The sequence below is a fragment of the Crocodylus porosus genome, unplaced genomic scaffold, assembly GCF_001723895.1.
Source record: "Crocodylus porosus isolate Cpor-Errol unplaced genomic scaffold, CroPor_comp1, whole genome shotgun sequence".
In the NCBI taxonomy this organism is placed as follows: Eukaryota; Metazoa; Chordata; order Crocodylia; family Crocodylidae; genus Crocodylus; species Crocodylus porosus.
In genome coordinates, this window is record NW_017728911.1 from 22,762,610 (window position 1) to 22,778,335 (window position 15,726).

The 15,726-nt window shown below is 42.0% G+C and overlaps 1 protein-coding gene across 2 annotated transcripts in view; it reads right to left on the reverse strand.

Annotated features, from left to right (window-relative positions):
- Positions 1 to 949: 949 nt before the first annotated feature.
- Positions 950 to 15,726, reverse strand: part of CEP152 (centrosomal protein 152) — a 53,460-nt gene continuing 38,683 nt past the window's right edge. For both annotated transcript variants that reach the window (XM_019533629.1, XM_019533628.1), the window contains 8 exons: positions 14,234 to 14,884; positions 9,591 to 9,765; positions 8,020 to 8,181; positions 3,965 to 4,055; positions 3,770 to 3,876; positions 2,828 to 2,984; positions 2,573 to 2,676; positions 950 to 2,315 (listed from right to left, as the gene is read on the reverse strand). In XM_019533629.1, coding sequence (XP_019389174.1) covers positions 1,267 to 2,315; positions 2,573 to 2,676; positions 2,828 to 2,984; positions 3,770 to 3,876; positions 3,965 to 4,055; positions 8,020 to 8,181; positions 9,591 to 9,765; positions 14,234 to 14,884 — 2,496 coding nt within the window. In that variant the 3' untranslated portion in view covers positions 950 to 1,266. The remainder of the gene's footprint in view (positions 2,316 to 2,572; positions 2,677 to 2,827; positions 2,985 to 3,769; positions 3,877 to 3,964; positions 4,056 to 8,019; positions 8,182 to 9,590; positions 9,766 to 14,233; positions 14,885 to 15,726) is intronic.

Below are 15,726 nucleotides of genomic sequence, written 5' to 3' on the forward strand. Positions count from 1 at the left end.
GTATATTGTTACATCCTCGTAGAAGTAGGCACCTAGTCAAAGTGTGATTTCACGTGTTTTACAGAAACTGAAATTTGAGCCAATTCCTGCAAACCGTGGTATTCTCTGCTATTTTCAGCAGAATCACTGGGGGTAAAATAAATAAATAAATAAATAACTGAAAATAAAATGCTGCCTCCCAGTGGGAGCCAGCAGTTCTCATGGCTATCGGCACACAGAAAAGCAGTTAAGATGGTGGCTGCCAATTAGTAGCAAGGAGCAAAACCACACGAATGGCAGCCCTCTTGGCCAATCAGCAGCAATAAAAGAGGCTGCCACCAGGGCTCTTGACCAATTAGTGACATGAGGAGGCCTCAGCATGAAAAACCAGAAAACTGGTGGTAGCTCCTACACATAAGGAGGACAGCAAGAGCAGATAAAGCATGTAGCAAAATTCCTGTTTTCATGTAAGTGGCCCTAGAAATAAAAATAAACATGAGCAAAAAGGTAAGCACAGATCAGTCTCAAAAGCTTTAAATTTCAGAAGGTTAGAAATACACTCAGGGTGGGGGGGAGAAAGCCTTTAAAATGAAGTATTGGGTGTCAACAGGAATATTACTAAACCTACAGAATGAGAACCTATTTAGGAAAGTTGTAAAGGTTGCAGCCTATTTAAGGAAGTTCTGTAGCCTAGGTACAGAAAGAACTAAGATTTTTTTCCCCCTCCATCAAAAACAAATTACTTTTCACTGTATTCAAGAGGAGGACATACTTGGAGTTTGATTCTGGTTATAATACATATATACTTAAAAATAAGCATGCATTACATTTGCATAAATCTGTATCTACAAATTACAGGGCTATCCTGCTTACAAGGATCTTTCAAGATGAAATGTTTGGATCTCTCAAGTTCTGAAACAGCACTAAAATCTGAAACGAACTTTTGTACCAATTTTTTTTAAAAAGTGACCACAAATGAAAGTAGTTTTATTTTTAGATAAATAAAAATGTGACATTGCACTGCAAGCCAATCTTGAGGTATAAAAATAGATTCTGTTTAACAAGCTCACACACATAAAAAATAATGTACACAACAAAAGCCAGATGACAAACATAAAAACCTACATCAATATTTCAAGTCATTTTATATGATTTGTGTTCATACAACACGCCGAGTCATGCAACACGGAACACAGAATGGACAGAACCCACACATTTCTAATAGGTTTCCCCCACACCACCAGTTTCCATTTAAATATATTCTTCTAGGACAAAGAATTACACATGCTAGTCCAGATTAGCAAATGGACTATCAAAACCACTATCTTGCTGAAATGATTTAGCATCCAGCACTGCTTTTCTTAAATGTTGGTTGTGGCCTTTCCCTACATTTGAATATGGTGTCACACTGACTTGCACAAGTGCAGAACTAGCTTTGTTAGAAATTTGGTATGAAGTACACCCTGAGTTCACATCTTGATGGTCTTTACAGTGAAGTGAGTCTCTGTTTTTTGCACCAAGAATCTTGGTTTCATGACTAATAAGTTCTTTACAGAAAGGACTAGTATCTTCATCAGAAAACAGACTGGTCATAGAAGACTGTTCATAGGATCCGAGTTGTACCAGTGTATTAGAGTTTGTTTTCTGCACAGGATACAACAGGCACATATCACCTGTTGCATTATCCAAATTTAGGCTTCCACTAATTGAACTCCAGTCAGTGCAGCCTCCTTCATCCCTTACTGGGGCTTCTTGAACATCAAAATCTTGAGTCCTCTCTGATGCAGCCTTCCAATTTCCATTTGACTGGTAACATTTAACTTTTTTTAATGCTGGTCTTTCATTCTGCCTTTCAAACAGTACAGGAGATGGCCTAGAGTCAGAAAGGGCATTTATATTGCTGGATGTATGCAAGTTTCCAAGCTTCATTTGAGAAACACATGTGGGTGCCTGCTGAAGCGCTGTAATACTAGTGGCATTTATCAGGCCTGCCTCTGTATTTGAAACACAGACAGTTTTGTTTCTTCTTTCATGTTCATAGGGGTGAATTTGTGACATAGCATTTTGTGGAGTATCAGCTAGTTGTTTAGCAGTGCTCCCATTCTGGATATCCAAAGTCATTCCTCCATGAAGCAGAGACAGTGTTTCAGCTCGTGCTGCATCAAGCTGCTGTCTCAAGTTATAAGGTACACGTTTCTGAACAACTTGATCACTAGCTTTTTTGGCAATACTTTTGCCACATGATTTGCTTTCCATATGGGTTGGCCTACTCTGATGCATGTAATTCCTTTTTGATTGCTCAACTCCAGTTGGCAGTTCAGAATTTAGTGGCAGGACTAGGAGAAGAGAGGAAAAAAAAAAAGGGATTATTAAAGGAAACTTCAATGTGGGAAAAGTATCAGTTTATACAAAAAGTTGTCAATAATAGTGTAAACCAAACTGTCCATGCTTTTGCTTAGTTGAAGGTATAAACTATGTAAACCCTGGCAGAATACAGAACATGCATTTCTCACTGTGCACCTACATTTTCATCACCAAATGAATGAAACCTGTAAAATGAGAAAGAAGGGAACCAGTTTTTGTTCCAACCTACCAGAGTGGGTATTTTTGCTCTGGGTTGTATTCCGAACAGGTGTTTCAAGCACTTTAGCCATTGTTGCAAGCTTGCTAGCAGCATTCATGATTTTCTTTTCAGCTCTGTTGAAAACCCCAGAACGTTTCAATATAAAAATCATTAAGAGATTTTTGAAGCACATGAGCTTTTCCCATGTTATTTTACTAATCCCACAGGGTTTTATTTCTTTTTAATAACAGTGCAATTCTAGTGTGTCCATGCATATTGACTCACCCTTCGTGTTTCCCATTATCACTGAGAAGTTGCTGAAGACAAATTAAGTAGTACTTGCGCATTTTCCGGGCAGTCTCCTGGCGCTCCCTTAAAACCTCTGCTTTTATCATTTCAGCTGCTCTCTCTTTACTCTCGTGGATATAGTGAAGCATGTCACCTGCACAAATACACTGTGTTAGTACAGATTTGCACAAGGACAAAAGGGTATGGGGAGATACGCTAAGAGTGTGGCAATAGCAGTGTAGCTGCCATTCAACAAACCCATACAGTCAAGTAAGGAATAGTATTTGATCTAGTCTTCCCTCACCCAAAGGGATGGTGACCAAAAACTTAGTACATGGAATGTGGGTAAATAAGATGAAGGAAATTAAGATTTCCCTTGGGACAACTTCTTGGGGAGAGGAAGAACTGGGGGGAATCATTTGCTGGTAATTCAAAGGCATAAGAAACAAGAAATTCCCCAATCAGGAAGTCCCACAAAAAGCTTTTCCCATTTTTAGTAACAGCCCAGCACAACCTCTACAGGCCTAGATTCCACCAGCCTCTCAGGCTGCGTAGCACACCATAGCTGTATGTATAACAGCATATTACCAAGTAAGACTGGCAGAATCAGACCTACGCTAGTTACAATGAGAGGCTAATTCAGCTTCTCACATTCTCTTTTTTCAAGTTAAAGTCTACCAAAGACCATATGTGCTCTGAGGTACAAGAGCACAATATTAGCCATTTGGAATGCAATAAGAGAAAACAGATTTTTTTCCCCCCCAGTAAAATGTATATAAATTTGGGCTGTGGGTCAGAGAAGATGTACTAGAAATCAAGCTTAGTTGTTCAGCATACACTCATATGTCAGTGACTCCGATGCCTGTACAAACCAGCTCATGAGAAGAAATTGTTAGTTTTGCAGATGTAAAGATTTAGCAAAACCTCATTAGCACTTACTCTTAATTTTGCCCACAGCTCTAATGTACTGAGCACGCATTTCTTCCAGTCCTTTCAGACCATCACAAGATGCACAAGGTTTTGAAATGGCCCCTTCAGACAATGACCTAAGAGGCATACAAATCATAGTACCTTATAAGTCCAAGATCAGCAAAATGACTTGTGGAATTCAGTTTGTTTGCACTTTTGAAATACCTGGGTGGGGTGTCACACATTCTCAGATCTTTGAATTTAGTCTTCATCTCAGAGTTTTCGTCCATTAAAACCTCCAAAACTCTTTCATTTTCTATTAAAAAAAAATGGATTACACACACAAAAACACACACCCCAATCTGCATTTTTTAATCCAACTGAAGCTCATCCTAGGTTATGTAAAACTGCTACCTCTATTTTAAGAAGTTAGTATTAGTGAAGCCATGATATGTACTACCATCACAATGACAAACACTGAGGAGCTCACCAGACCACAAACCATTGAACTCTGAACATAAAAGCAATGGGACCTTCACCAATTCAGTGATGATATACAGAGTTTTTTTGAGCAACTAATTTCTAATCTCAGCTGGAGGCAGAGCTGCAACACGTGCGTCTTGGAAAGTGTGAATGTGGGATTGGGGAAGTGCAAGGTGAGAGTGGGAGGCAGCATTGCAACAAGTCTGTGTTGGAAAGTGTTAGAGAAGAAAAAGATGATTTGTATTGTAGCAACTGAGGCTTTTTCTGGACAGAGAAGGAAAATAAATTAGATTTTATACCCCCAGTGGCAATTTTGACAGGCACCAGCTAAGAGTACAAATATATAGTGAAGCCTAAGTTCAGTTTGCTTGTGCAGTATACTTTATTTCTATGCATACAATTCGCTAACACATCGTACCAGACCAGGTCAGTACGTGGCCTTCTGCTTCCATTGTAGCAAACATCAGTTCTTTGCATACTGGTCAAGTACACAAATGCTTAAATGCACAGCATTTTTCAACACCACTTTGTAACTTAATTGTACTCCAATTAAATGCATAGAAATGGGAGTAGCTGCCCCACCAGAAACCGATGGGAACTTGTCCTCTTCATACCTTCTGTTGGAAGCCATGAAAAACGAAGGAGGATGGCAGCCTTGAAACTGACAAACTCATTTTTCAAGAGCAGTAGTAAAATTGACTGTGAGGTCCCCTTTACTCATTACATTTATGCTGATTAATGAGTTAATTGTGGCATAAACTGTCACCCCCAGACAAGTGCAGGGGGAGCTCAGGATCACGATGAGTGATCCCCCTGCACCAGGAAATAGAAAGGACATGACTGTATTCCCAGACACAGACCAAGAGAAATCTCCTAACTGAATCATAGACAGACGCAGGAGGGATACCAGCCCACCAGCTGTTAGCGCAGACTTAGTGAAGGGGCACTTGGATGGGCTGGATGTGTTCAAATCAGTGGGCCCGAATGAACTTCATCCAGGGGTGCTGAAGGAACTGGCCAATGTCATAGCAGAGCCGCTGGCACGGCTGTTTGAGTACTCACGGTGCTCTGGTCAGGTCCCAGAGGACTGGAAAAAGGCCAATGCGGTTACTATTTTCAAGACGGGGAGGAGGGAGGAACCAGGAAACTATAGGCCAGTTAGCTCACCTCTATCCTTGGAAAAACTCTGGAAAAAATCATTAAGGATCACATTTGTGGGAGCCCAGCAGGGAAAATAATGCTGAAAGGAAATCAGCATGGATTCATTGCAGGTAGATCCTGCCTGACTACAAAATGCTTAGATGCAGGAGTTGAGGTACATGTCATCTACCTAGACTTTAAGAAGGCCTTTGACACAATACCACATTACGTTCTCGTAAATAAACTAACAGGCTGTGATATGGATGATTACATGGTTAGGCAAATTGGCTTAGGGGGTCACATCCAGACAGTAGTGGTGGATGGGTCAATATTAAGCTGGAAAGATGTGGGTAGAAGTCCCACAAGGCTTGGACCTTGGACCGGTGCTATTCAACATCTTCATCAGTGACTTGGATGAGGACATGGACTGTTTTATGACTGCTGTTAGATGCTCTGAAAATGACATGGACTAATCTAATTTGGTGCTGCTAATCCCACAACACTAACAATACTGCATCTTAAATCAGCACTGCTGCCATTAAGTTCACATGAGCGCACATTTCAGATGAGCAGAGCTGTCCCTAGGGATGTGTGGGGCCAGGAGCATATCAGCCTGTGCAGGGGCTGAGGCGAGTGGCAGGAGCTGGCAGTGCTCGGCTGCGACAGCAGAGCCTATGCGGCACTGACCATGGGGCCCCCCCAAACCATGGAGCCTGGGGTAGTTGCCCCAATTTGCTACCCCCTCAGGGACAGCCCTGCAGATGTGAACATAGTTTCAAGACTGAAAAACAACTATGTGCTTCAAAGCGTGCTGTACCGTAAGCCAAATTTAAGATCGCATGCATCTGAACAGGCCAGCAGTCATTTGATCCCTACCTCCTTATTCGGCACAGGTTGACTCCTGCAGGTGAAATGTGTGGGGGACAGACAAAGGCTGAAAGCTACAAGGTTCATAGCATAAAACTATTGGTTCTGACAGCAGGGTGTAAAATAAGTGATCAGCGCCTCTTACAAGTCAATGCTCCAAGTGACTGTTCTTCTGGGGTGGCTGGGGCCATGTTTTCAGCTCATGGTTACAATGCATCTATCAAATTTTTTTACAAAATGGTGTTAAACCTATTAACACAGTCCATTTGAGTAATACAACTATTCCACACAAATGGGTAGGCTTTTAGATTGATATCTAATTTGGATAACTTCTGTAGGATTCAGGAGTCTATTTAAGAATGGTATTTTAACTGAAAGGCAATATGGTTAACACAGACACAAAGACAGCATTCGCTACATTCAAAACTTTGGTGGAAAAAGTCTCTTTAGTGTTGGGAATAAATGAATCAAGCTCTTTAAAAACCTAGGCACCCTGTTAGTTAACAAAATACTAAATGACTTTCAAGGCATGGACAAAAAAATAGATGCAACAGTAAGGGAAGCTTTCCCAAATCGAAGATTCAAGAGTAGATCAAAACATACAGGGCCCAAAAGAGAAGGATCAGAATAGTGGCTGAAAATACTTTATGTACCACAATGAATGTGTTCTCACTTGGCATGCTACATCCTCCTAGTAGATGCTTTTTTTGCTATGGACCAAAATCTTCTGTAAAGAGTTGTTGGAGATGTTTCCTTTGGCATCTCTAGACCAATAATGGTGGATGCCAGGCATGGTAAGGATAAGGGATAGACCAGACCTATCCAGTTCAATGCTCTCCCTCTAGAATCCATTTCTGCCACTAAGTGACAGGATACCAGGCTAGACAGACCACTGGTCTGACCCAGTCTAGACACTGAAGAGTTTAGGTCTACAGAAGTTAGCCTGCACGTTTTCAGATGCACAAATGCCAGGACTAGACAAAGAACCAGGCAGCCTTGACCTTGTAAATCACAAATGTGTTAGTGAAAGAGGTGAAGGACCACAACTGATGTGCCCACAAATGTTTCTGCAGAAAACTAGAGCTTATTTCCCTTTGGGGAGCACCACCAGGTATTTCATAGAAGCACTGGCAGCAAATGAGTCTATCAAACAATTCCTCCTTTTTAAAGGAAAAAAATAAACCTGATCTAGAACTCAGCTATTTGACTCGCATTCCTGGGTAATTGAGCTCCTGCTCAGCTAAACCATTTGGCTACCCAGAAGATAGCCTGAAAGAGTATTTACTGTAAATTGCTTCTTTTTTTTCCTTTATATTTTTTAAAGAATGTGTTTATTCTTAGCACAGAATTGAATCAGGACTTTGACCTCTCAACTTTTCTATCCTGTTGGCTAGCACAGAGATGCATAGTTAATGGAGTGGGAATGACGAAGACTTGAGCCTACTGGATACAGCACTGAACTAAGACAGACTTTGATCCGGTTCCCGCTCAGCTGCTTGCCCACTGAGTAACCTAGGCAAACCACAAATTGAGGCAAAGAGACAACTCCCCCCCCCCCCAAACTTTTGTGCAGACTACTTTGAGATCCAGTGAAAAGCACTATGAAAGTGACAGGTATCATTACACCTCCCATATTATAAAAGTAAACTCAGCAGGACCAAGAATCATTTAAGTATCTACTACTGCCGCCGTTGAAGTTACAGCTCAAAAGACAGATCACAGGTAAATTTCTGGAACCAGCAGAAAAAGAAGCCATCCAAAGCTTCGTTTAGGAGAATGAAGATACTAACTTTGAATTTGCTCAGCCTTAGCTTTGTGCTCCCTTACTGCAAGCTGGAGATGTCTACAGGTTTTCTCTAGCTTCTTTTTTAGATCCTGGCATTCTCGCTCCTTTGTTTCAAGCTCTTGGCAACAGCATTCACAGGAAAGGTTCCTTTGCTTACATTTCTGATCTGCAATAGTAATTATGCCAAGTTAGACATCACCCTCTGGGATCAAGAGAACGAAAACCAAGCTTCCCATGTTCAGCTTTTTTACTTAGTCTTTTTTTATCCTAGGAACATACACCCTGTACTTATCTAATTTAACTTGTCATAGGACACTACAGACAATTTAATCCAGTTGTCATATCTGACAGAACCTATAAGTCTTTGGGCCTCCCTGCCAGCCTTGAAGGGAGCCATCCCAGTAGGGCCTAAAAGAAGGCCTATCAAGCTGGACAGCAATGCAGGTTTTGGAATTATATATTTTTTTTCCAGTTGGAGCCAAACAGGGGTTTGGGGAGTCAAGTCAGGGAGGCACTCCCAGCTGGGAAGAATTGCATACAGCTTAGTTTAAGTTAAAACACTAAGAATCTGAATTACTTCCAGAAGAGAAAAACGCTATTTTCTATAGCCAGCATAGGGAGCTCGAGAGCCAGAACTGTTTTGTGTTTCAAAAACGGTTTGTTATTTTGGTGTTGAAGGAATTCAAGCCACATTACAGGCATGAGGCCAGAGACTGGGATGGGTTTTGTTGCTTTGTATTCTTTTGGTTGCAGACGGATTCCAACTAAACACACAAAGCCCCAGAGACAGCTGTATTCGTGACCAAAGCTGCCCATGTTTCTCTTCAGCTACACAGGCCCTGGCCCTGCATAGAAGTACTGTAGAGCCCATACTATAAACCTAAATACTATAAAAAATTCATATCGTGGAGCAATAATTCCAAAATCTTTCCAAAAAAATCTAAGTAACCCCACTGTCAAGAATGAGAAGTTCACCCTGAATGAAAAAATGTGTTACCCAGAGTCAAGAGCATGTGTAGTTTGACCACCAGAGCATTTGTTTCCCCACCCAAGATGCTGTTTAGAATAAATCCTGAACTCATCCTTGTACACGTGGTATTCAGCAGGAACTTACTTCTTAGAGGCAAGCCATGGAATATAAATTGACTTATGTTATCCATCTGAGCCCCCTAACAAGCTATTTGAATTTTGAGGCAAGTACTGCAGCTGTATTTGCCTCCGAAAAACATGCTAGAAAATTGGCTTCAAACTAGAAGCCCTGTAAATATTTCGTATTTAAATGCCATTACTAAATCAGTAACTAGAGACCCTGAGTTATCTAGCCACTGCAGCTTTATTGTTTCTAATGCAACACATTTGTGCTTAACTCAGTTGGGGGGGGGAGGGGAAAACATCACACTACTACATTACCCTCCATCTATTTACCAATTAGCTAATTATATTAACATTTTAGTTTCAAAGTCACTAAGTACTAAGTGTTAAAGGTGACTGCTTTTAAACCAGATTTAAAAAAAAACAAAAAAACACCACAGTAAATTTTGCAAAAATTAGATAAAGAATAAAACTGAACAATACCTTTCTCCATTTCAGTCCCCTGCAAAGGCATCTGACTTCTTATTATTCTATGTATTTCAAGTTGGTGTCCAACATCATACACGGGTGGTCTTGCCTTGTCACCAGTTTCTTCTTCCCCACTTATCATGCAAGAACACACTTTTTTTTTAAAATTACTAACTAATTCTTCTTGTTTCTGCAATTGGAAATCATATTAGGAATACCCAGTAGCAATGAATTCCTACTACATATAATTACATATTTATGATGTGTTCCTCATTTAAGTGAGCCATCACCTATTAGTGCCACTTTTTGTTCCTTTTTTTAAAGTTCATCCTATATAGCTACACACTTTAGTATAATTTTTAAAACTGCTCATTGGCAAGAGGAAGCAAAAGGATACCCTTCTGTCAGTTTACAAAAATGTTTGCTTTTTCTAATCTGCAGCAGTATTACTACTTTGCTATTTTGTCAGTATTTTCAGTAAACATTGTTAGTCCTTAATATGGCAGAACTAAACAACACGGAAAAAAAAAAGCTGTAGCTATTCAAAGATGTGCCTAGTGGAAAGCAGTCTTGGATCCCATTTAGGAAGTTCCTGCTTAACTGGAGAGATGGAAAAAAAGACAGCAAGAAAAAGAAATTTTACTTTCTGGCTCATAGCTGTGGCAAAGACACTGCTAAGTAATTGCAAGGAGCTTACTGGATAGTTAGATAAAGTTGTTCAAGCAGTGGGGGTTTTAAAGTTTAACAGCACATTAATAATCATATTTATTGCCCAGTAATAATTATCAATTTGCCAAGAACTTTCACTAAGGGCATCTACTTCTTGCTGTTTAGATCAGATGCACTAAGAATACCTCCCAATTCCCTGCTTAATCAAAGAAATATTGTATAAACACCAGAAATGTGAAGTTCCAGTTGCTTGTAGAGAGAGTAGGTTTTAACTAGAGATGGTTACTGGCACATACAGCTAACAGCCTTATGACAGGCAGTTCCTTCTTGAAGGGATGAGTGCAACTTGCCAGCAGCTGTATTTTTCCTGTTCCTGCACTATTCCTCACCTGATAAATGAGACATTCTTAATAATTCGGGGAATTAGGGAAGTTCCACTGGACCACTCCCAAAAAAATAAAAACTTCTGCTAGGATGGGCAATGCACATTGCACAATAGGCATGTGTCATACAACAGAATACAAATAAGAGAAAGCTTACTGACAAACTATTGAGAGTTTTATGTAAGCAATGTAAAGTTTTGCTATTTCATTACTCCTCTAATAGACAAGCAAAGTATTTTTCAGGATGGAAATACTTGTAAGGCAAGTTTTTACCGTCATCAAGGAGAAACTGTATTCTGTCTGAGAATAACAACTTTCCCAGTCTGCAATGGGTAATTTGCCATCTCTATTATTAACTGTCATACAAATCTAAAATCAGGAGGGGAAGAGGAAATGAGTTTTCCTCACCATTTGAAGGTCATAAGTAATAGAAGATAAAGCAGACTTACACAGCTATCAGTAATAAAAACAAGGTGTTATGGCTTTTTCCAAACACATAGCACATAAGAGCATGGAAGGAAGATAAGATATCAGTCAGCTATCACTTGCCAAAAAGAGCAGTTGATTAAGTAAAAATGGATTCCAGGGGGAAAAAAAAAACAACTTGCTGATAAAGCACCGTAATCAGTGCAAACATTATACACTAAAACCCTTAGCAACAGCAAGATATTAATTGTAGAATGCAATGACAATGAATGGAATTTCAAAGGATTAGACATTAAGTTTAATCTTTATCAGAGATTTTACAACAGTGTAAAATTATATCAATATAAATAATCCAAGTTTACAGTGGGATGAGACCAAAATAAGAACATGTTACAGCTGTAAATGCTCTGATTCAATGTGACCGCAATGCTATCCCCTTGATTGTGAGCCAGAAGGATCCCCCTGTGGCTGTTTATAGTTTATTTTATGTGTTACATTGTAATCCTTAGAGTGAAAATTACAACAGGAAAGAAAAAGGACAATGTTTTGCTCTGCAATTTAAATATTTTGGTTGAAATCTATTCTCAGTCATAAATATAAATATACAGAGATCAGCTCGGTGGCAGCTTTATGGGCAAAGAGAGAGAGTTTGACAGGCACACATGTTATCCTGTAGACCACCTAACCCATTCTTTTTAAGTTCGTAAAGACTAATATGGAGTTTCCCAGATTACAATGAACTTGGTGGCCTTACAACAGGGGTGGGGAAAGTAGCAGATCTGGCTAGTGGCTGGACTCCATTTTCCAGCAGCCTCTGCCTGTGCAGCTCCTGGCTGGTCTACACAAGACCCCAGCATGGGCGTTGCAGAACCAGAGCTCTGCCCTGGCCCCGCACTGTCACAGATCCACTGCTCCTCGGATCTCCAGGGACACCAGTCAGGAGCCATGTTGGCAGGGCGTTGCTCTGGGGCCAGGCCAAATCTTGGGGCAGTGACAGTACAGACACAATCCACTCCCTGCAAGACCCTGTCCACAGAACTTGCGCTCAGGAGTGATCTGATGGCCACCTATAAGTTTATCAGGGGTGACCACCAGTATCTGGGGGAACGTTTGCTCACCAGAGCGCCCCAAGGGATGACAAGGTTGAACGGTCATAAACTACTACAAGACCCTTTCAGGCTGGATATAAGGAAGAATTTCTTTAGTGTCTGAGCCCCCAAGGTCTGGAACACCCTGCCATTGGAGGTGGTTCAAGCACCTACACTGAACACCTTCAAGAGCAAATTGGATACTTATCTTGCAGGGATCCTATGACCCCAGCTGACTTCCTGCCCTTTGGGTGGGGGGCTGGACTCGATGATCTTCCAAGGTCCTTTCCAGCCCTAATGTCTATGAAGTCTATGAAATCATCGCAGGGGTGTACGGCCAGTGCATTGTGGCTCTGCCCCGGCCCCGTGCTGTCACCACCCCAAGATCCAAAGTTCCCCCTGGCCCTACCCTCCTGTCTAGCTCCTGCCCATAGCCCCATCCCTGCTGTGCACTGTGCCTGCATGGGTCCCACCCCCAGCAGCTGGTGCAGGGCAGACGGGCCAGAGGCTGGGTCCAGCGGTGGCAGCCAGAAGGAACTGCCACCTCAGGGGCTGCTGGGAAATGAAATCTGCTGTAGGCCCAACCCAGCCTGGGGACTGGACTTTGCCCCTCCCTGCTTTACAACATTCTAAGAAATCCATTCCCAAATTTTATCCTCAAAAAACTCACTCACATGCACAAAAAATAAAACAAAACAAAACATTAGATTAGTTAGCCTGATCAACGGGGATCTGGATTTTCTGTTCACATTGGAAAAACCTGGATTTTCTCTTTTAAAAGGAGAAAAAACGTGGGAAACAGTGGGTTCCCCTTGCAGGCTGGCAGAGTTCCAGCATGTAAGAAGCTGGGGGAGCAGCAGGAGGGCAATCCATGCTGGGGGCACCATTTGCACATGCGCATGTACACATGCACATGACCGCCAGGCAGCCTGGACAGCAGCTCCTGCAAGTAAGACAGGGTGGGGGGAGGGTTTGAGGACCCCATAGTGAGGGATGGAGGGAGCTGGACAGGGCTGGGGCTGCTGCCTAGCCCAGATGATGGTTGAGGCCCAGGCCCATAATGCGCAGCTGCAGGGCCCAGGCAGGAAGTAGGATGGTGCCATGAGCATCTTCTCTGGGGGGCTGGCTCCCTGCCACTGCGTGCACTTCAGAGCAGGGGAAGGCACAGGGGCACATACCCCCAGATCTGTGCATGGAGCAGAGGCAGGCTACCCACTGCAGGCTTGGACTCCCCGCCCTGCTGCCGTGCCCCTGGGGCCTCCACAGCCCAACGGGCAGATGAGAGCCAGGCAGAAAGGTTGGTGCCACTGCCATGAGCCAAGCACTGCCATGACATGGCATCCCTTGCCTGCCCAGCAGCAGCAGGAAGAAAAATTCCATACCACCACCCCAGCAGCTGCTAGGTGGGGAGAGGGTGCCTTGCCATGGTGGCGTTTAGCTCCTGGCAGTGGCACCAAGCTTCCCCGCCACACTCTGCCCTGCCATGCTGGGTCTCGCCCACTGGGCTGCAAAGGCCCTGGGGGAGAGGGCAGAAGGGTAGGGAGCCCGAGCCCTCAGTGGGCAGCCCACATTCACCCCTCACAAGGGCTCTGCTTCAGCTGTGCTGCTCACGGGGAAGGGGAAGCAGGGCTTCACGCTCCACTCTGCTGCAGCAGCTGCCACCTCCTACGGGTGGCAGCTGGGACTCAGCTGCTGCTGCTACAGGCAGCAAGGGGACTGTGGACCTGGGTCCCTGGCCCCATAGCTCTGGCAGTTGGGGGGAGTGGGGCTCTGGACAGAAAGTGATAGATTTCAAGTTTTATAAAGCAGAATTTGGAAAAATTTTAAAAATAAGAGAATCTGCAATTGTTAAGACAGAGAAAACCAGACTCCCTGCTGATCACAGCCTGGAGTATTTTACTCATAATTTAATCTAATAAATTATGTTTAACTAAAGCACCTTTTCCATAAGAGGCAACCAGTCACACTGTGAAAAACATGAAGAGTCAAAGAATCCATGACTTCCCTTGCTAGTCTACTCTGATGGCTAAAAATCAAATCTCATTGTTAAAAACATTGATAGTTATTGCTTTTCATTTTAGAGAACTATTACCTCTCTCCATTCTTGCTTGGCTTTTTCTAGAAGTGTGTGAACTGTGCCTCTATATACCTTCTCCAGGCATGTCTTCAGCCTCTCTTTATATTGGCAATTTAACTGCCCAGGGGTACTAGAAGAGTTATCCTGCTGAGAACACTCTTTATTTGTGCTCTTGACTAGTTCTTCATGGATTTCTCCTAACAGGTGCTCAAGTTCAACTAGAATTTTTTCTTTATGTTGGTGAATTTCCTCTTGGAGTCGTCTGGTTTCCTGAGCAGTCCATTCTCGTTGCTTTTGGTCTAGACATGACTTTATTTCTGCCTCTTTCTGAGCAAGGAGTTCATTTTTCTGCTTTACAAGATCATCCTTGGCTGCTGCAAGTACCTCCTTGATCTTATTTCTGTGATCATCTAAGAATGAACAGTAGTCTCTCTCATTTTGTTCCTGTATTTGGAGGATTTCTTCTTGTTTTTCTTTGTTCCATTGAGCACGGGCCTTTGCTACCTCTGCTTTAACAGTCGCCGGGATTTCATCTTTCTTGATCTCCAGTTCCCTTCTGAGAGAAATTATTTTCTCTTCAAGCTCTTTGATTCTTGCTCCAGATTTCTCTGCATTTTCAAGTTCCTTCTTCCATTTCTCTTCAGCTGCTGAAAGAACTAATGATAGCTAAAGAATGCAAAATGTATTAAAAAAAAAAAAAAGACAGCTTGTTAGCAAACCCTTAAAAGATTTCCATGTCAATTTGGCAATTAGTTTGCCATGGCCATAAAATTAGTGGTACGGCAATGAATGATAGCAAATATGTTAAGCAGCCTGAAAATGCTGATGCGCACACTCAGTACTGTATTACTGATTAGTATTTGCAGAGTGTCTTTCCTCCCTAAAGAATATGATGACTAATTCTACTGCAAATGTAGAGATAAGGCATGAGAGAAGCATTATATTAATCTGATCTGACCTCCTGTGTAACATGCCCTAGACTATCAACATCTTTCTTGAACTCTTGACACCAAAACTGGATACAGTACGCAATAGTGGTCAGTTGCAATCACCAATCCACCAGTATAAATGTCCCTACCCCACTGAAGATTCCACAGTTTACACATTCAGGGATCATATTAGCCCTCATGGCACACAACATTCTTTGTTTCCAGGTGCTTAACTTTATTTTGTCAGACTGAAATAGCTTGTCTTTGCCCAGCTAACAAGTAATTCAGCCCTCTGTATCAGTGCCCTAAACTTTCGGTCATACCCCACTCCTAAAGTTCATATCATCTGAAAATTAGGATTTTGTTTTCTTTCACATTAATAAACATAAATTAAAAGACCAAGAAAAAAGTTATGCTGGACCTCACCAGAAAGACAGTTCCTCAAGGATGACTTGCCATTTGCAATTACAGTTAATCAGTTTTAAATCCTTTTAATGGGTTCTGTGTTAAATCACTCCAGTTTAATTGAAATGTTGTGTAGTACCAGGTCATACACTTTAAGAGAAGCCTAATTATATT